The sequence below is a fragment of the Aulonocara sp. 'chitande type north' Nkhata Bay genome, linkage group LG2, assembly GCF_057382095.1.
Source record: "Aulonocara sp. 'chitande type north' Nkhata Bay isolate Kocher_YH1m ecotype deep benthic linkage group LG2, A_spYH_male_GT1.1, whole genome shotgun sequence".
NCBI classification, from domain to species: Eukaryota; Metazoa; Chordata; class Actinopteri; order Cichliformes; family Cichlidae; genus Aulonocara; species Aulonocara sp. 'chitande type north' Nkhata Bay.
In genome coordinates, this window is record NC_141345.1 from 1,516,868 (window position 1) to 1,538,590 (window position 21,723).

At 42.8% G+C, this 21,723-nt stretch overlaps 1 protein-coding gene across 2 annotated transcripts in view; it reads right to left on the reverse strand.

Moving 5' to 3' along the window:
- The window catches only part of glra4a (glycine receptor, alpha 4a), a 49,243-nt gene extending 29,301 nt beyond the window's left edge, over positions 1–19,942 (reverse strand). For both annotated transcript variants that reach the window (XM_086301124.1, XM_086301115.1), the window contains exon 1: positions 19,218–19,942. In XM_086301124.1, the coding sequence (XP_086157250.1) occupies positions 19,218–19,285 (68 nt within the window). In that variant the 5' untranslated portion in view covers positions 19,286–19,942. The remainder of the gene's footprint in view (positions 1–19,217) is intronic.
- Between the last annotated feature and the right edge of the window lie 1,781 nt (positions 19,943–21,723).

Below are 21,723 nucleotides of genomic sequence, written 5' to 3' on the forward strand. Positions count from 1 at the left end.
AATGTACTCTATTATTTTACTGGATTAGAAAGTGATAAACACCAGTTTTAAATGCAACGACATATATATAGTGCATCAAGAGCAGACAGGGTCATTACCAATAAATACATGTTTACAGACTTGCTTTTGCCACAGTAATGACAAGGACACAATGAGCTGTGGTTTGATGACAGATTCACGTTGCTACTTCAGTGAACTCTAACTAACAGCCAGGCTGTTCTCATACACCCTTTACTAATCTTCAGTTCTCTAATGTATTCTTGTCTAGTGACTTTCAATTTATAGCTGTGGGAAATATATTATCCTATTCTTCATGACATAATGCGTTTATCTGTGAGAATAACACTGCGTTAAATCTGAATCTACTCTCTCTCCAACTCCTAATTGCAACATCTGCTGTCAAAATGTCATGGCAGAATGAATTGTTCCTCCCACATACATTATCTAGCATGTATTCTCTTTCTTTTTTGAGTAGATTTCAGAATATAGTCTTGCTATTAAAAACTTGGGAACCCAGAACATTTATATAAGGTACTCCATAAGGCATCTTTCAAATTTACCAAAGGCATTGAACTTGCTGATTGTGTACCTCCTGTTGGCTCTGGCCAAAGCCTAATCAACAAACTAAAGGTCTCCAACAGTAGAAGTTAAAATGGCAATTCCTGCGATCAACCAGGGACTGACTTGGCCCACCCAAGAGAGACGAATCTAACACAAAGCCTCCTCAGACCTACCCATCTTCCCAGATGTCTCTTCAAGCTACTTTGTATTCAGGCCACCTTCTTCACGTCTACAATCTGATATCAGCATGGATCGCCTCCTGTCAGTCTCTGTGAAACAGAGCTAGCAGGATTTCTGATACAAAGAAGGAACGATACCGACTGCAAAAGATTTGCCTTGATGTGTGCCTGGGGACTTGAAACATACCATGGCTTCATTTTCAGACTGCAACTGGATCAGAGTCATAAACATAATTTGCTACATGTTACATTGAAATTCATATTGTTATTATGAAACTTCTTATAGTTGAATGATTGTGTTCAAATGCAGGATAAAAGCCATGATCAAAGCACTGTGTTTATCTCCATCTTCACCATGTCTTACATTCAAGGCAACAAAATGCAATAATTAGCAAGTTGGGAAAGCATTTTTCTATGTAGCCAAATGGGCACGGTAATTGCATAACATAATGAAGGAATTTGAAGTGCGTCTCTTCACTGCTGGTGTCTGCATCACTGCAGCGACTCAACTCAGATCTCAACGCAACAGAGAAATCTCTCCAGTTCATTTCTTACAGAAGTAGACTACTGTCAAACTATGTAAGCTGAACACGTAATTACACGTTGTAGACTCTTCTGTTATGATAAATGTCTTCCATTTGCTCCCTGCACCTGTATGAATATGGAAAGCGCGCATTGATGCTTCTTTTTCCTGTTATCCTTATTTCCTTTTCCAGTTATGATCTTTTCTTTTATTAGCTATTTGCTAGCCACATCAAGACGATGATGTAATGGCGTTTCCCTCCCTACACTACATTGCGCACTAAAGCTTTTTCACAGTTCTGACTACTGTTTCATTATCATTTCATTATTATCTCTCAAAGGTCACTCTTTGTGGGGGGAAGTACAGTGCGGTGGCCCTCCTATTTTACCTTAGGAACTAGAGCGGTTATTGCAAAAAACAAGAAAGACATAAGAAAGCTAAGGGACAGTGTGTGAGTCAGTGTGCACTTGGCCTTGGTCATGGTCCACCTGCGCTTTTAAAGAAAAGCCTAAAAGCTGGTGGCTTTGCTGTCAATCTGTATAATAAAGTGAGGTTTTAGAAGGTAGAGCAGACTGTCATACAGAAAAATCTCCCCACAGAAACGCACAGCACTTTCACAAACGCACACAAAGACAGTAACTGCACTCTGCATGACCCATATATTGGACAGGACACTGAAGAGAAAGGAAGTTGTAGGCATAGCCGCTGGCCTGTTTCGCTTGATCAAGCTGCTGGCTGGAAGCAACGTCATGACAAAGACACCGTGGAGCTGGGTCTACCAGGGATTTTCTGAATCACACTCGTATAGAGAGCAGCCTTGCAATGCTTTGTGATATCAGTTTGTCGTTTTACCTGTGCTGATAATGTATAATTTCACATCGATGAAAGAAAAGTTAGTTTTTAGTCTTTTTACCAACTTTTTTAGCCTGGAATATTTAAGCAGCCCATAATTATTTTTGCCCATTAAAGTGTAAAATTGATTATAACAGTCTGCAAAGATTAGCTATACAATGAGATATCCCCCCCAAGATAATATTTATTTCATGAAACACTATTTTCTGGTAATCTTATATATTTTTTGCAAACATAACTCCTTTTCTCTCACATCAACACCTAGGGTGTTCCCTGCCTCTGGTGCTATAAAAGCTGGTATAGTCTCCAGCCCTCCCACAGCTATAGCTGAGACTTTGACTGCAGGCTACAATTTTCATGTTGCAATTTTTAAAATCACTGATTATGCCTCAGTAAACATGAGATGGTACAAAGCCAAGGGTAGATAGAAAAGTCCTCGTGTCTTCTTTCTCACAGATTTGTAAAACCCTCAAGAGAGGCAAAGTCTGGCTCTGTGAGATTTCCTCAGAGGCTCGAGTCCAAGAGACAACTCAGGCACTGCTCCATTTGCTTTGTGCACTTTTTCCGGTGATGTCTTATTCACAAGAGCCTCTTGGGGTGCTGGACAAGCATTGCATGTCTAGCAGCTTTTTCCAAAGAACAAAGGCATATGGCTATGGTAATCCTTCAGCCTGTTAAAGAAAAACACGTTCAGACAGACTATGAACTAATCCTGTTTGACATACACTGTTGTGCTTTTTTATGTCTTCCTATCAGGTGGATTTAATTATTCCACTGTGTGAGAGAGAAGCAAACAACAAAGGTAAGAAAAAGGTAAGAAAAGTGAAAGCCTTTTGATGTTAATTAACAGCCTTTATGTGACGCATCTTCTCATACACAGGGAACCACTCCATTTAGCACACTATTTGAGGAGACAATGTTGCTTTTAGGGACATTAAAAAAATGAATAAAACTGGAAGGAATCTCAGTGGTCAGGAGGCAAGGTGAGAACGAATCTGTTCAGCTCACATGATGTCTGCTCAGTATGATAGAGAGATGTGTCTCCAGCACCGTTATGGATGGTTCGCAAGCTCAGAGGTGAGTGTGTGGACTGAGATAACCATGAACAAAGCACGGTCCTGCATAACTAAAAAGAGTGTGTGTCACCAGGTAAAAAAAGAAAATCATGGCAAAAGCACATCTTTTGAGCATAAAGCCAGTCATCTAAGCAGTGCCCTCCAAGAGAACCATACAAACATAATCAAAAACTATTCTCCTTAACATTGTGATGTTAAAAGTAATTTTTTACAGAATCTCACTGGGAAGTTGTATGCCGTTATGATCACCAAGGCTTTTGAAATATTAGCTGGCTTACCTTGAAATGACAGTTTGAACATCACTAACAGAGAGATGATGAAAATCATAAAGACCAACTTTCAAAAGTGACTTTAAAGATGGCAACATGGGCTATGAAAATAAGGCATAGTCAATCTGCGTAAACAAATTTCAAGAAGCTGATCTCAGAAATGTTGGTAGTAAAACACATTTTAACTATAGGAAACGTCTAAACTTACCCATCCACCCTTCCTCGCTTCCACTTATCCAATTCATGATCAAGGGCTTAAAAATTAATATTTAAATGTAATTTAACTAATTCAAGCAATGAATATTATAGTTGTCCCATTTCAATGTTAGACATGGGACATCTATGGACCCACTAACATGATTGCAGCAAACAAACTTAAATGTCTCTCCTTTCTGGGGAAGACAAATGTCCCCCAGGCAATCGATTGAATCAACAAAATGAGGAAGAATTAGAGGCTCAGGCTGGGATCTAATGGACTCAAAGACTGTCTATACTTTTTTGACAGTCTTAAATGTGATATGCTGGTAATATTTTGTAACACTAGACATTTCTTTGATTTAGAGATTAAACAAGGGTTTCTGCTTTACTGCTTTCACGTAACGAGGTTAGCAAAGAAAGGCAAAATAACCATGCACGAGTCAATTCGGAGGCCACTGAATTTGATGCACCATCAACACCACTGTTGCGCCCTAAATTTGTGCATCCATTTGAAATATACTGCACACAAAATGTCAAAGGCTAAAACTGTGTTTTTAAACGCTCTCGCTTTAGATTTAAGCTAAATGTCTCCCACAGATTTCAGCTGACATGCAATTCAGGGCCTCTTTAAGTAGGGGACATGTCTCAAATTCAGGTAGGCCAGGTGACTTTCTGTAGGACGCATGCTGCCGAACTGCAAGAACTGGGTTTCACATCATTTTTGGAGAAATAAGCAGTTACTGAAAAAGACATGGTATAAATTGCAGCATGAATTGCTCGTATCTATTCTTTTGTTTGCTTTGAATCTATAAAGACAGACCTTTTCCCCTCTGATTAAATAAGTGCAATAATAATTACAATAAATAAATAAGATTCTAAAGACCTAGAAGATAATCTAAACTTTTCCATTCTTTACTTTTACTGTAGACCTCAGACAACAATTACTTTGAGAAAACAGATTCTTTTAAATTCATTCTTTCCAAGGAGCAACCATGAAACAGCGCGCCAACATAACACAGAATATCCTTGGGATTAACACAAACACCTTCCAAAAGCTCACACTGTTGTGCTCTCCTCAGCAAAGATTTCTTTTTTAAACTTAAGCACTCTGTGATACCATTACAGTTTAATACTCTACTCCTCCTGTCAAGGACAACTAGTCATCTCATCAGTGTGTGTGGAGAGAAAAAAAAGTCCGCTAGCAAGGCAGATTTGTGGAGGTATATGAACAATGTTGCTTTACCCTTGAAGCAGCTTTCTACTCTGTTGAAGAGAGTCACATGAAGGCCACGTAGGGTAAATGGGCCACTTACATCACAAAGTGTCACATAATGGACACATACAGTAAGTCCAACCATCAATATGGAGCTATTTAACTGATGGTTGAAGACCCTATTGGATCGGTTACAGCAAAGGCAGAAAACCTACTGAGATCAAAGCATCTCAGGAAGCTTTTTCCTCACCAGATGAAACCGTCATTTCTTGTAATTTGATTCTTACCATGTGAGAGCAAAAGTAAGCCTTAACACACAGTAATTCTTTGAGTGTATAGGAGAATTATATAGGGCCCTTATATAGGACTTTGCAAGTGAACTTCCCTTATTTAATGCTGCTGAAGAGGAGAGACTCCCTTACCCTGGGTTATCTGACAAATACAGCTTTAATCTTTCTCAACCACCTTTACCACCTGACCGATTCTCCTTTACTGATTGTATGTGACTTAGGGTGTAGTAAAACATAGGAGGACAATACTTTTTATGCTGTTTTGACTTTATTTGGTAAAACTGGGTTTGCTACGAACTACTGAAAGGCTACGATTAAAACATTGTGTAAACATACATGCTGGTATGGATATTAGGGGTTCCATGGTATGGTAGTTTTTGCATTTCCTGGTCAAAAACAGGCGGAGACGCAAACCCAGCATCTAGTCTACTCTTAGTGCTGGTCCCTGTCTGAATGAATGGGCGGGTTGCATGAGGAAGGGACTCCACTGCAACATTTGTGTAAAATCAAGCATGTGGATCCCCTTGGGAAATAAGGGATCCGCCAAAAGTTTCTTCTTGTACACAATAAAGATTAAATCTGGTTTGTGCTGCAAGAAAACACAGTCCTTGTATTCAGCTTCCCAAATCAACATTAGGAATTCTGCTTGAAACCCGGGTGTAGTTTTTGTTTAACCTTATTAATTACCAACATCGCACAGTTATGCTTCCTAACTTTTACTCTCACTAAGCCAATGACAAGGCCAAAATGTGCCAAAGTACCTCGTGTTGTCAGAGGAGAATGACCACACTGCCTTCAGCTGAGAGGAAGGCAACAGTAACTCAAATAACCACTCAATACAACCAAAGTATGAAGAAAAGCATCTCTTTAGATGCCCCACTGTCATCAGATCTTAACTCAGAGCACCTCTGGGATGTGATGGAACAGGAGAGTCACATGCAAACAGTCACTAAATGCCATCATGTCAGTATGGCATTTACCTAATTGAAGAACTAAGGCACTACTGAAGGCAAAAGGGGCTTTCAACCGGGTACTAGCAAGATGTACCTAAATAATGTAGCCAGTGAGTGAGTGAGTCACACACACACACACACACACACACACACACACACACCTAGTGAAAACTATGGTGCCATGTTTTGGGAGAAGACTGTATCTCATAGTTACCAAAACACCAAACAACCCCCACTCCCAAAAAAATAAGTTCCAAAGTCTTCAAACAACATTTCTCAACATGATCCTTATCATCTACTGCAGCGGTCCCCAACCCCCGGGCCTCGGACCGGTACCGGTCCGTGAGTTGTTTGGTTCCGGGCCGCCAGAGCTGAGGCTCAGGTGTGAAATGTATGGTTTTCAGGGTTTTTATTGGTTTTCAGCGTTATTTTGTTATCGTTTACTCGGTTTTCCTGGGTCTTTTCACGTGTGTTATGAATAAATTTTCTTTTTTTCGGTACCGGTACTAGTTTTATTTTGTTGTATTTTTCCGCGACACCTTAAAGGCCGGTCCATGAAAATATTGTCGGGCATAAACCGGGCATAAAAAAAGGTTGGGGACCGCTGATCTACTGTACATACATAATGCATAAAATCAGAGCACAAGTTAGACAAGTTAAAAAAAGGAAAAAAAACAAACAAACAAGCAAAATGATTAATACATTGTGGTATGCTGCTGTTCGACTGTTAGCTAGCTGTAGCCTGCAATATTTGTCTGACAAAGCTGACACAGCCCTATGTAATTAATGATTGATTATAGCATGGTCACTCTAAATGGCTCGGTTAATGACTTTCGGATTCAATTACAAAGCAGCTCTTCAGCTTGACTCCACTGGCCACTTCTTCTTTTGGCCAGCAGCGTATTATGAGGTCTTGCTTTCTGAGACCACACTTTTCCCCCCTCACTCTCAAAGTGAAGTTTAATCAGCAAGGCCCATCTGGTCAGATGTAATGACATGATGGAGGGTTTCATAATGGTTCCCCACTTCATGATTCTAATTGTAGAGAGCATAATGACCTACAATGGTGAACCTCAGAGCCAAAGTGCTCTCCTAGTCAATAAGTGGGTATTTTTAATTTGCTAGAGCTAGAGAAGAAGAGTGGAGAGCTCCCCTTTATTGCATTACCTTACCACTGTGTCACATTTTCTTATCCAGACACTGGAGAGAGTTAGATTGTATGCTGGATTGTTTTGGCTGCAAAGATGCAGCAACATGTATTTGCAGAACACACCTGTGGTTTTATAACCCTGATGAAGCCACCTGAAACCTTCACACCTACCGCGCCTCCACCTCAGCTGGCTGGCTGCCTTCTGCAACCAAAACTAAAATAAAGAACTGCGACACTAGCAGTTTGACTGTGAAGCCAGGCCATTGTTAGAATCAAGAACAAGTAAGATTTGGCACAAAGACTATGGTATAGAGCTTTACTCAGGTATACAAATCAAACAAGTTCTTGCACTGAATTATTTAAGCAAGCAGTGAATGGAGCACAATTTACAACATTTTAAAGCACAACACAATCTAAAAGAGTCGGGGTGCTGCGTAGAATGTAAGTTAGTGAGTTGAAGAATTATAGAAGGCAAGTAGTTAAGCATACAGTTTTAAGGATGCCATCATCTACAGGTTTTAATATCAATAAATGATTCAGAGAATAAAAAACAAACAAACAAAACTATATACAAAGAAGACGACCCATAAAACTATTATTTGCAGATACCATCTTTGGACAGGTAGTTGCTTTATAAACAGGCTCATTTCTAGAATATTGCACGGCCTCCGGTACATTTTGGCAAACAACTGTCAGCGAAAACATATCTGTATGTAAAATTACATATTAAACCTAAAAAAAAAAAGCAAAAGGAAAAAAAACAAACATGAAATAGATTATGAAATACTGCTGTTACTCTATAAACTAAAACAATTGCCAGATAGAAACTGTATATGTAGATCTGAAGAGTTTCCTGATCGGCAGAAACTTAAAAAAATAAAATAAAACAAAACAAATAAAGGAAATAAAACATTTGTTTATGTGGGTTTGTGAGAAGACCCACATAAGGAATGAGGCTATCGATTAGGTTGGCTTAATTACCTTTCGCAATTCTTGGCTACTTTAGGGGTTAACGCAGAGAAGGGAACTACTTCAACTTAAACCGTGCAGTTTTTCATCTTAGCCCACGACTGATGGACAGCTCTACTTAAATTAATAATGAAGGGATTGCATCAGGAGATGAACATGAAGTTTTGGTTTGTTTACTCAAAAGAAAGAAAGATGCTAAAAAGTTCTCCATTACCTGAGGAAAACTGCAGAGGCTACATAAAAATATTGATGCACGTCTGAAAGGTTTTTGGAGGTTCCCTCCATAACCAGTGGACAATGTTGCATTTAATGCTCTTTCAGCTTAGCATTAGCTGGCTACATATCTTTAAAGATTAAAAGTTTACCCTGAGCTGATGCGCATCAGTTACGCTTCATGATGCATTTATTATTCAGTGGCTTGGGGTTTTGATTTCAGCTGGCGGCAGAGGCATGTCAAAAATACATGGTTTAGTGTGGACAGGAAAAGACAGGCAGAGACCCAGTTCTCATCCTGAATACAAAACTGGTTTATGATATGAATGATCGTAGCCATTTAACTCATGGTTGGATTTTGTAACTGGCATATTTGCCCATATAAAATCCCTGAGGACAAAAACACTGTTTTCATCCACCAGCACCTGAAAACTATTCCAATCTGTCAAATGAGGCCATTACACACTTTTGATTTAACTAAAAAAGGGAAAGGTTATATGTGGTTTAACTGAAACATATGTCAAATAATCAGTCACATCTCTCAGCCTGAGGTGTCAGTTGACCAGTGAAGGAACAGGCCAGCTGCTAGAGACCATCACTGAACTGTCACCTCCACCATACATCCAAATACAAATCTAATGCCCACTGAAGAAATGGGTAGATCTATGTCAGACAGTGCCTCCTTGACAAGGGTGTGACTGTGTGCTACCCTTTTATTAAAAGCTGCACTTAAATAGAAGATAGATGTTCATTTTGCCTTTTTCCAGCTGCACAGAGTTATTAAAAACTGAGAATGTGCAGAAAAAAATGTTTTTTCCCCTTTCCTTGGTAAAGTAGTATTTATTTATTGTTGTCAAGAACAATGAAATTGCGTTTGGGGCTTCCATACAACCCAAAAAAGAAGAAAATAATAAATACCCCTTAAAACCCAAGTGTACATATTTAACCCAGTGTGACTCCAATGCAATAAGACAATCCTTAGCAATAATGTTCGTAGAAATTCAGACAAAGACCTGAGAAACATGACAAAATACAACAATGCACCCATTCAATATTATTGTACTGTGAGATATGATATCAGATATGATAGTTATCTATTTAAGAAAGGGGGGGGGGGGCAGGAGGGGGAAGAGAATAAAGATATGATGCACCAATGCAGACCAGTTCATTGCTATTAAGAAGTTGGATATGGTTATTGTCCGTGAGAGGGGGGCAGAGAGTTCAGGAGCCTCACAGCCTGTGGATACAGGCTGTTGGCCAGTCTGGATGTTCTGGCCTGTATAGACCTGTACCTTCTCCCTGAGGGCAGCAGATGGAAAAGGTGGCGCGCAGGGTGATGTTGGTCCCGCAGGATACTGTGCACCCTCCTCAGACAGCGAGTGGGGAAGATATTACTGATCTCTGGCAGACTTGTTCCAATAATTCTGCCAGCTTCTTTCACCACCCGCTGGAGTGCTTGCTGATCGGCCTTGGTGCAGCTGGGGAACCACACTAGAAATCCATACGTCAGAACGCTGCTGATGGCACAGTTGTAGAAGTTCAACATCAGAGATCTGGGAATGTGTGCGCTCCGCAGTCTCCTCAGGTAGTAGAGGCGCTGTTGGGCCTTCCGTACAACTGAGGTGATATGGTTGCCCCAGGACAGGTCCTCGGTCACAGTTACCCCCAAGAATTTAAAACTGCTCACCCTCTCCACCGCCTCACTGCCAATGAAGAGAGGCAGATGGTTGTTATGACCCCTCTTCCGGAAATCTACAATGATCTCCTTGGTCTTTTTGGTGTTTAAGACCAAGTTATTGTCGTGGCACCATGACTCTAGTTGTTGCACCTCTGTCCTATAGTTTGTCTCATCGTTGTTGGATATAAGTCCGAGATCTGTAGTGTCATCTGCAAACTTAACAATGAGATTGGACGCGCAGGAGGAAATACAGTCATGGGTGAAGAGAGTGTATAGCAGAGGGCTCAGAACACACCCCTGAGGAGCACCGGTGTTGACCACAAGGGTGGAAGAGGTGTTCTTACTCACTCTGACACTCTGTCTACGGTTAGTGAGGAAGTCCACAATCCAGTTGCACAGAGAGGAGTTAAGTCCCAGTTGGTGGAGTTTGGGACGGAGTTTGTATGGCCGGATGGTATTAAAAGCCGAGCTGTAGTCTACGAAGAGGAGCCGTGCATAGGTGTTCCTGTGTTCCAAGTGCTTCAGTAATGTGTGCAGCACTGTGGCGATCGCATCCTCGGTTGACCGGTTCTCCCTGTATGCAAACTGGTGCGAGTCCAGGGATGGTGGAAAAGCAGCTCTGATGTGTTTAATGACCAGTCTCTCCAGGCATTTGGCGGGAATGGGGGTGAGTGCCACAGGTCTGAAATCGTTCAGACATGTGACATTTGACTGTTTTGGGATGGGAACGATGGTTGCTGCTTTGAAACAGGATGGTACCAGTGAACAGGACAGCGAGGTGTTATATATAGAGGTGAAGACGTCCGCCAGGTCCGCAGCACAGTCTTTTAGCACCCGGCCCAGCACTCCATCCGGCCCGGCCGCCTTCCTGGTGTTAATGCTCCGGAACACACGCCTCAGCTCATGAGTGCTCAGGACTGGAGCAGGATCGGTTGAGGGGAGAGGGGACAGGACAGGGTCGGTGTTCTCCCTATCAAAACGGGCATAAAAGAGATTTAGATCCTCAGCCAGAGTAGAACTGTCGGCTGAGGGTGATGGTGTTCTTCTTTTGTAGTCCGTGATAGCCCTGATGCCCTCCCAGACCTGCCTTGGGTTTGTGTTGTTCTCAAACCTGGCCTCGATACGCCTCCTGTGCTGCTGCTTGGCAGTCTTGATGCCTCTTCTCAGGTTGGCCCTGGCAGCACTGTATGCCTCCTGGTCCCCGGATTTGAAAGCGTTGTTCCTTGTTCTAATAAGTTGTTGAACTCCGTGTGTCATCCAGGGTGGATTATTAGGGAACACACGGAATCGTTTCCAAGTTGTTACATTGTCCACACAGAAACAGATGTAGTCCAAGCCATACTTAACTTTTATGATATCCTCATTGGAATCTGAAGATTACAAGTGCAAAAACATGAACTCTTTGTTTATCTTTTGAGGACTTTTTTGTCTATTGGGTTAATATTTCATTGATAAGCATGCCTCTACTACTCATGGCGGTGGTGGCTGTGGAGAGCAAACTGTCTGCTCGCCTCTTGTATCCAGCTTGGCTCTCATTTTTTCGTCATTAACTCACATAAACATCCCATCTGTTCTCCTTTCACACTTCCTTTTGCCAGTACTCCTTGCTGCTCTAATCTGTGTATCAGCCAAGCATGTGGGGATTTTCTGTGTTTTTGGAAAGAATGAGAAAACCCCAAAAGTGTTTGTTAAAGTCTAACTCAAGGTGAAATCACTGTTAGACCCTACCGATTTGTTTCTTTGTCTTGCCATGTGCAGCCGTCTTTTAAAACCCCGCTACACACGTCACATGTGAAGTTTAATTTTCAAAGGGTTTAAAAAAATGCATGGAAAAGTTTTCTCTGATGGAAGTGCCAGGCATTTTCTCACCGGGATTTTCCCCATGCAAGTGTTTTGGACAACTCCTTGTGGGCTGCAAAATGTTTAAAGTGAAGGCACACAATCTTTGCAGTCCTCTTCTCTCTGCTGTTTACTAGCCTCCAGATATTGCTTTGCTGTTGCAGATACTTCTGTACCAGTTGGGAGGACCATCAGAATTTAATTAAAAGCTATCACAGAAAGATTTTGTCCTCGCCCAGAAACCGAGCTTTTGAAGTCTGTATTGGCTAAAAATCGTATTTACTTCTTTCCAGTGAACTTACTATAAAGAAATCCTTTTTCTGTTCTTTAGCAGTTGTTTTAGAACGGGCTTCAAAAGAAACATCAAGCTTGCTAAATGTCAATTAGCACTGTTATGGCAGACATTTTATTCCAAAAAGACATCGATTCCTGCATCTTAACTTTTCTACAAACCATTTTCATGAAATTTGACATAAGGTTAAAAAAAAGCTGACGTGCCATTAGATCAGCTCACTGGCCAAAACTGATCCCCTTGGACTGTATATCGCATAGATTTTGATATACATCTTTAAAATGCTTGTCTCACAAGCCTTAAGAACAGCAACTTTTCAATTTGTAATAGTACAGTTGTGGCGGACCACTAGAGGGCTCCACTCACACCCGTGTTGAGGAAGTGTGTTGCTGTGTTTTGTGGCGCGATGTGTTCAGTTGATGTTGGAGAGGAATAAAGAAGGAGTGAGAACGGAGAGCTCTGTGTCGTCCATGCTTACCTCCACATTGGTGACCCATGACTCGAGCAAGCTACAGACCGAGGATAACACAGACTCCGCTATGGATGCATCAGCGGCCGCCGGTCCCCCGCCTCCTGCTGCAGCTACGTTGCAACTGACGGACTTTTAGCTCCACGATCCCCCGTCGTGGTTCGTGCACGTGGAGGCTCAGTTTGCCCTTTGCGGCATCTCGGCTGACGACACGAAGTATCACCATGTGGTGGACTCGCTCGACCCGCTGGCCACCCGTCGCGCGATGACTCTCCTCCGGGACCCACCCGCCCAAGGGGAATACGCCGCCCTTAAAGAGCTGCTTCTTCGGCGCTATGCCCTCTCCAACGCTGAACGAGCCAAAAAGCTCCTCACCCTGTCAGACTTGAGTGGCAGTACTGCTCTCGAGCTCATGGAGAACATGTTGCCGTTGCTCATGCCGGATGACGGGGGAGTCCAGAGCGCGTCGCTGCCTGCCGCCTTACGCTTTCACGGCCCAGGGTAACGGACCCGCCAGTGCACCGTAGCAGCCGCGACCGCTGGCAATACAGAAAGGCTGCTCTTCATAGAGGACTCGCGCTCTGGGAGACGTTTTCTCGTGGACTCCGGCTCCCAGAAGACCTACCTTCCCCCTACCACTGCCGACAGACTAGCAGGGAACTTTGGCCTGCCATTCGTTTTTGTTTACCTGGATGATATATTGGTGGCCAGCTGCTCAGCGAGCCAGCACGAGTCCCATCTGCGCCAGATTTTCCAGTGTTTGGCAGCGCACGGCCTGATCATCAACGCTTCCAAGTGCCAGTTTGGGTTGCCTGTTCTGGATTTCCTCGGGCACCGCATTTCCGCTGAAGGTGTGGTTCCGTTGCCCGACAGAGTCCAGGCCGTTTCGACTTTTCCGCGTCCCATGTCGGTTGAAGTGTTGCAGGAGTTCTTGGGGATGATCAATTTTTACAACCGCTTTCTCCCCAGAGCTGCCCACCTGCTACAGCCGCTCTATGCTGCCTTAAAAGGTAAAACAGCCAAAGATCCTGTTGACTGGCTGCCGGAACGCGTCCAGGTGTTTTCCGCAGCCAAGTCTGCGCTGGCTGATGCCGCCCTGCTGGCCCACCCGTTTCCGTCAGCGGCGATCGCGTTGACCACCGACACGTCCGACGTGGCAGTGGGTGCTGTGCTGGAACAGTGGGTTTCAGGTCTCTGGCAACCGCTCGCCTTCTTCAGTCGTACGCTCCGGGATGCCGAATGCAAGTACAGTGTTTTCGACAGGGAGTTGCTGGCCCTGCACCTCGCGACACGACATTTTCGTTTTTTCCTTGAGGGTTGCAACTTTACTGCGTACGTTGACCACAAACCTTTGAAGTTTGCCATGTCCAAGGTCTCTGACCCATGGAGCGCACGCCAGCAGGCGGCTATTTCAGAGTTTACCACAGACATTCAGCATGTGGCTGGTAAGTCCAATCACATGTTGGTTTCTCCGATGTATGTCAGCGTCGACTACGCTGCCATGGCCGCTGGGCAACGTACTGACCCGGACGTCCTTGCCCTTCAGTCAACGAAAACGGACCTTATGCTGGAGGACACCCCTGTGTGGGACGGCGGTCCGCACCTGCTTTGCGATGTTTCCACCGGCCGCCCCCGCCCGGTGGTTCCCCTTTCATGGCATCGTTATGTTTTTGACTCGGTGCATGCCCTCTCTCATCCCGGCGTCCGGGCCTCGGTCAAGCTGGTCAGGGCCAGGTTCGTTTGGCCGGGCCTTCTCAAAACGGTGAAAGACTGGGCTTGTATCCCATGCCAACGCTCGAAAATCCACAGGCATACGCAGGCACCCCTCGAACCTTTCCGCGTCCCCGGTAGGCGTTTCGATTACGTTCATGTGGACCTGGTTGGTCCCTTGCCGCAGTCACAGGGTTTCACGCACCTTTTGACTGTGGTGGACTGCACGACCAGGTGGCCGGAGGCGGTACCCCTGGCATCCACGACAGCGGTGACAGTGGCCAGAGTATTTTTGTCAACGTGGGTTTCGCGTTTCGGTCCCCATGCTGACATTACCTCCATCCACCATATGACGGGCCATACAGGGTTCTTAAACAAGGCAAAAAACATTTCATTTTGGACTTTGGTGGTCGGCAGGAGGTTGTCTCTGTTGACAGACTTAAGCCTGCACATGTTATGCAAGATGATCAAGTGGTCCCGGCCCAGGCCACTTGCCGCAGCCACCCACCTGCCACCGGGCTGATGGGTTCTGTTTTTTCCCCCAGGAGCGTCCCACAATCAACGGAGCCCGAGTTATCTGCAGCTTTTTCTGACCGCCAGTGCCAGCCTCGCTCCCGAGCTGGGTCTTCCTCTGTCAGTTCCCCACCCCCCTGGTTCAGCCGTTCCGGCTGTTTGCTTAAACCCCGGGTCCTGGACTAGTTCTGCTGGGTGTTCGGGGGGGGGCATGTGTGGTGGATCACTAGAGGGCTCCACTCACACCCGTGTTGAGGAAGTGTGTTGCTGTGTTTTGTGGCGTGATGTGTTCAGTTGATGTTGGAGAGGAATAAAGGAGTAGTGAGAACTGAGAGCTCTGTGTCGTCCATGCTTACCTCCACACAGTAACCCTTTTCCAGTCACTTCCCCCATCACAAATATTTGAAGGACAATCCCAAGCTGGTCAATATCTTCCAGTAGATGTATTCAGCTAAAGCACATTCCAGTTTAAGGTAGAAGTCAGAATTTCCAACTGGAACGCCCCCTCAAGTCGGATTTCCAAATCTGAAATTCGGAGCTGCCTGGCCAACCCCAGATTAACAATCCAAGATGGCGGCAGTGAACATAAACCTTGCTAAGGAGCAAAACAAATCCTGTTTTTTCTCGATTTTCCAACTTCACTACTGGAACATGCTCAACTCTACAGTGACATCACTCCTAGTTCAGACTTATTCTGTTATTATAGCTGCAGTAACACTAGAAGTATCTCAGTGGTGTACACATCATTTCAATACAATGTTTTAATTAGGCCAGTTAGTCACTGAGACACAAATCTTTTTTTAAAGCGTTCAAAATTTTAAGTTAGATTTTCCTTGCAAATGCAGTGACACTGCATTAAAACTACTCCTCAATTTATAAACTAAATATGAGAAACCGAACGTGCCAGCAATGCAGTGAAGAATCTAAAAAGTAAAAATAACTTCTTTTATGTCTCTAACTGGGTTGCAGAATTTTTGATCATGTTTATCTCCAAATATGTCACTCATATAACGTTTAATGTTTATGGCTGACCTATTTTCTCAAGTTGAGGTTTGGGGTCATGTTAAGTCTTTATCTACTCCAATTAATGCATTACAGTTAAGAGGGAAAGATCCCATGCCTCCTCTTGAACTACCATGCTCTCACGTATGCCTGCCTGTGCGTGCACACACACTCACTCACTCACACTCTAATCAGGCTCGCAAGTGCCCAGCTCCATCTGATAAGACTTACTCTCTGATATTTTTTAAGCTCTGACTCATGATCTCTAGCTGACTGCAGGCAAGGACAGCAGAGATCCTTGGTGTGCAATCCTCTGCCCTTCACTTCATGCAATCCACTACTCTTCTCTTGCAATTTCCCAGTACACATGTCAGATGACCAGAGGTCAGGGACATATTTGCACAATTTCCTCTGATGTGATGTTCACATGGTGAAGACTTCATGTGTGATAGTTTGGCTATTTTTTTTATTACAGTATCAACAACCAACTCGTTTTTCACTGAACACCCCAAAGAGAAAAATTCAAGTTCTACCATGTGGAAAGTCCCATTCAGACAACACATCAAATGGTGTTAGTCAGAGGTGACGGTGGCAGAAGTTCTCTGTTGTAATGTGGACCTCTTTTGCTAATTTGCAGCTAATTATTATTTTTTTAATTCTTGGATTTGGCTAGAGTAGCTTCGCATAACTCAGTTTTTTTTAAACCTCATGCTGAGCCATGTTGCAGCCTCTCAATTCATCTGCTGTCTGAAACAAGCCATTTTGGCTCCTTTGCTTTCAAGGCCAGCCTCTCTTTGACCTAACTTACTTCTGATAGGATGCCGCTTATAAACAGGAAGTTTGAACAGCAGTTGGGTGTGGCTTCCATACTCGCAGCAGACCTGTGTGCCTGGAGTACCTTATTAGAGACAATCACTCTTATGAAAATCATATAGAGTCATTAATAGAGAAAAACAAAAAGTGAAGCCTGAGCTTTAGGCTCACGTGGATTGCTTCAATTTTATCTGACACTTGGCCGTGTTTAAGTGAATATTATCAACTTTAAGACTATAACAGAAAAAAATGAAAACATAATTGGTCCACTTTCATAGCTCCCCATTATAATGTGCGTTCTAAAAAAAAAAAAAAAGAGGCAGTATGACTAAAACAAAAACTCATGACTAAGCCAAAGCTAATTTCTTTAGCTGTTTTCACATTTTCTGATCCAGCTTTACTTTATTTAAACAGTTATTTTAAATCAAGTTCAGGAAACCCTGTTCTGCAAATGCACACAATATTTTTCACAGCTAATATTTTAAAAGGTGTTGGCAATAAGGTGTTAGCAAGAACATTTACAGTGGCACTGTTCTGTTAAAGTGTCCAGTAAACTGTAACGGTGAGCAAGCACGAACCATAGCAAGGGAAACAGCTAATATAATCCAGCCAGCTGGTGTTTCTCTTGCAGTAGTGCGATAAAATGCAAAAGAAAATATCCAAAAGCTTAGAAGTTATGTATAAGTTAGTTGTTTAAGTGCTGCGGACTTAAAATACGACTTGCAGCAAAGCACCATGCTTATCTTTATGTTTGTCATGTTTCAGTTCTGTGAGTGCAAGTTTTAAAGATGCTTAAATTAACATAAATCAACAACTTTGCAATTAAAACTTAGCATTTTTAAGTTTCCTCTAGCAGGGTCAGAAATTGTTGGGATACCACACAAAGAAAGGAAGTGGATGGCAGAAAAGCTTCAGGAAAAGAGAACGTGTCAGGTTTTGTTCCAGGTTGTCATTCAAGTTAAAGAGACACAACATCGCCTCTTTCTACATACACACGTCAACACATAACCATCTCCCAACCCTCAGAGTATGATAAGAACTTGGTTATTACACCCTTCGTTCCCGTTTCGCATTTCCTCTTGTTGACAAACACCCAGTCCAAAACATATGTCCATCCTGCTTGATGAGCACTATTTCACATGACATTTTTCCCCCAAATCTCTTACAGCACTTCCCACCTAACATACACCTCCCCCTCTTTCTCCATCTCGTTTCTCCTATCTGAACCATTTCTCTCCATCTACCAGCCTCATTCTCCACTTTGCTAATCTTCACACCACCTCCAGCTAAATGAATCACTCTTTCAATTTCTTGTTCCCATTTCTCCCCATCCCAGGTTGCTCCATTCCCATTTTCATCTTCCATCATTCCCCCAACATGTCCATTGACTCCATCTGATTCTGCCTGTCTTTTACACCTTAATCCCTTCCTTTTCCTTCATGCCTCCCTCCCACTCCCTCCCTACGTGGCTAGCAGAATGACTGGTAGGAGAGCATATAATTTGTCAGAGGAGGTGCTGTCAGTTGACTGCTCTCCAGGCTAAGAGCTGCTCTCCTCGCCCCTGGGTTCACGGAGTCACTGCTCTGTTCCGCTCTGGGATTATGCAGATCTTAATTCCCTTCCGCTCACACCTGAGGGTGGCAGGGCATGAAATAAGAAAAGTGTTCACTGCAAATAAAACTTTTTGCCACCAAGAGGAGGGAGAGAGGTTGAGGGAGGACGAGAGGAAGGTGACATGGAAAGAAGAAGACAGAGGAGCTTGGTTATTGTTAGATGGACTGAGTGAAAGAATGATGGCGTGGAAATAAAATGTGTTCTAGAACCCACAATGAATGATATTTCCTGCAGTAGTGAATAAACTAAGCACAGAAACAATATACTCCACTCCCAGCTCCCATTTTCAAACATGCATCCAAATGTTCAGTATGCAGCAGCTTTATTAGTTTTTATAACCCCAGCAAGCTTTGTAATCACTGGCTCCCGTTAAACTGTTCAGCACAACGACCACGATTATCCTACACTGGAGTATTAATGTAGCGATTTAAACGACCCACAAAAGCCATCACTCAACCTTTCAATGCAACCGGGAATTCCACAGGTAGTCTGACACCTCTGGGCAAACAGGGTTTAGTGACTCCGTGGTTACTTCATAGTTAGCGGCATCTTTTTGTTCTGTGCGTAAACAGCAGGTCTAGTTTTTTTTAATTAATTAATTAATTAATTGGTTTCTTGCTGGTATGTACCAGTCTTCCATTCCCCCTTCCAACCAGCATTTAAAACGTTTAGATGTTAATTTCTAATAAAGTCTTTTAAATAAGTAAACAAATGACAGATGTCTTACAGCCAGTAGCGTCGATTAAAATGGTTTAAAAAAAAAAAAAGTTTATGCAAAGCAGTTGATGAGAGAGAAAATAACTTGCACAAACACTAAGAGAATAGCAGATTGCTCCCTCACCTGATAAAGACTCCTTGGAAAAAGCAGAAAGACAAGACATACAGTATCCGAATGACCTGTGGGAGCATCCTCTGGCTCGAAATCTCGCCCCACTCCCGATGAATAACTTGCAAGGTTAATTGTTGGAATCAGCAAATCCACTGAAGAATCGTGAGACCGGTGTGGAGGAAAAAGGCATCGTCTCTCTCAGTGATCCAGGCTGGTCTTTGGGTAAACTTCTCCCCCCTCCCACCAAGTCCAAGGGGGGGTGAACACATGCAAACAGCGGGCGCTGTGCTTCAGGCGGCTGGACGACACTGGTCAGACTGTCAGTGCGCTGGTGCATGTGTTCAAGGGGAGTGTCGGTTTACGCGTGGGTCTCTTTTTTCCTCTCTCCTTTTCCTTGACAATGTGGTTTCGTCTCCTTTTCACTGTATTTCCCTCCCTCGCTCCAAAACATTTGAAAGGAGTGAAGATTTAAAGGAACAGTAGCTTTTGTTTTGACGGCTGCCTCTGGTGTAATTATCCTTAATTAGAATGAAGGGAGTGAGGCCTCCGATGATGACCTAATTAGACGCTAGCTGATGACCAGTTTGGACTAAAACACTCAAAAACGTGTAAGTAAAATGTGAAAGTTCGTTTTTAAATTGTTATTATTTAAGATTTCTAGCGCAATAAAATAGCTTTCTTCAAGTATTATCCACAGCGCCACAAGCTGTTTTATGCCATTCACCATTTTGTTTTCCTGCAAGTATCAGCAGGTAATTTCCAGCAACAGTCCCCTGATAGCAATCACCTTTGACCATCACAGCCAGCAGCTTTCTATGCACAAATCTAATTAGGTGCCGTGGTTTAATTACACTTACAACATCTAGTTATCATTGGTAAACTATTGCTGTCAAGGGAGCGTGACCTGTAAATCCTTAGCCGACCAATCAGCATGCAGAATGTTAGCACTTCTGGACAAAGCTGGTTTCTAATCACTAATTTAGAAGAAAAAAAAACCCAACTAAATTACATAAGTCTTATTTATTTCAGTTCAAACAAATAAAAAATCTGGGCTGTTATTTTAAAAAAGGATTATTATTATTATTATTATTATTATTATTATTATTATTATTATTATTATTATACCCAGGAGATGCATACCCACAGATAAACCTGCTAATTACTACTAGCAGACTAAAATGTCACTCACATGAAATGGATCAAAAAGCTTCTTTAAGGGTTTGTACCACATGGACAAATGAAAAGGTAAATTTGAAAGAAGAAAAAGAACAAAACAGCCATTTATAGTTGTTGCTTTTTGAGTAAATGATTCTTTGAAAACAAAGCCACATTTTGTACAAAGCTGTGGAATGGGCATTTTAACATGGGGGTCTACAGGTAGTGACTCGCTTTTGGACCCATTCATAAAGTAGCCATTGGAGGAGCGGCAGTTTTTGGCACTTCAGTATTAGCTTCATTTTTAAGCCCTGGAAGCTGCAGTATGGGCAAAGCAAATGTTGTTCACCAGTTTTTTTTTTAAGGAGCTTCATTGAACCAAAATACAATATTGTTATCAACCAAATGACCGAGGTAAACCTGCCACCACCTTTGCGCCCTTTAATCCTGGCAATATTGTAACAAGAGTGATTTTCCACATGGAAACATCACCAAAGTGGAGCTTTTGCAGGGATGTTGCTGTGGTTAGCAAGTGCCCTATCTTCTTTGGAAAAAAGATCAATATATTTGTGGCTTGAACTAGATGGAACCCTGTCTACTACGGTAGACAGTGTTACTGCATCAGGTCATTGAATGCATCCCCATGTACTGGCAAAAGAAAGAAAGCAGAGCCAGGCTCAGTGTCCATTAGCGCCTCTGAATATTAGAAATTACAGGGCAGCAGCACAGTTGTCTGTTTTATTGTCAGTCATCTTTCCCGGTTTATTCCACTCAGCAGCTCTAATATGTTCTAAGCAGGCAGAACCATTACTTGTCTTTATATGTGAAAATACAGCAGATTAACCTTCGCCATATTCAATTACTTGGTCCCATTTCAATGAACAACTGTATTAAAGATGCGTTAGGTTTCTCTTTCTTAAAAAGGAGTGAAAAATCACAAGCCTCTTTAGCTTCACATTCCAGTGGGCTTATGAATTTACATCGGCTCATTCAAATTCTGTTTTTGAGTTTGGCTTTGGTCTTTTCTATGAGCGAGCGGGTCACACATTCAGAACTTTAAAAGAAGTCAAAAGATATAACAGGTAAGCCCACGTAAAGTCTGAGAAAAATTAAAACAAGAAAACAAAGGGATTATCCAGAAGGTGGTCTAAAGGAAAGCGGCGATTAAACCCTGCTGCAGACGCTGAAACACACAGCTGTAGAAACAACAGCCAAGGCGTCATTCTTGTAACAGTGCTTTCACCTACCTGAAGCGTGCATTTGTATTTAGTACATTATTATGTAAAGGCTCTGTAGATGAGACTTTACCATCAACATCTGATAAGCTTAACATTTTTCTGGCCCAGTTGGACCCTAGCAGACT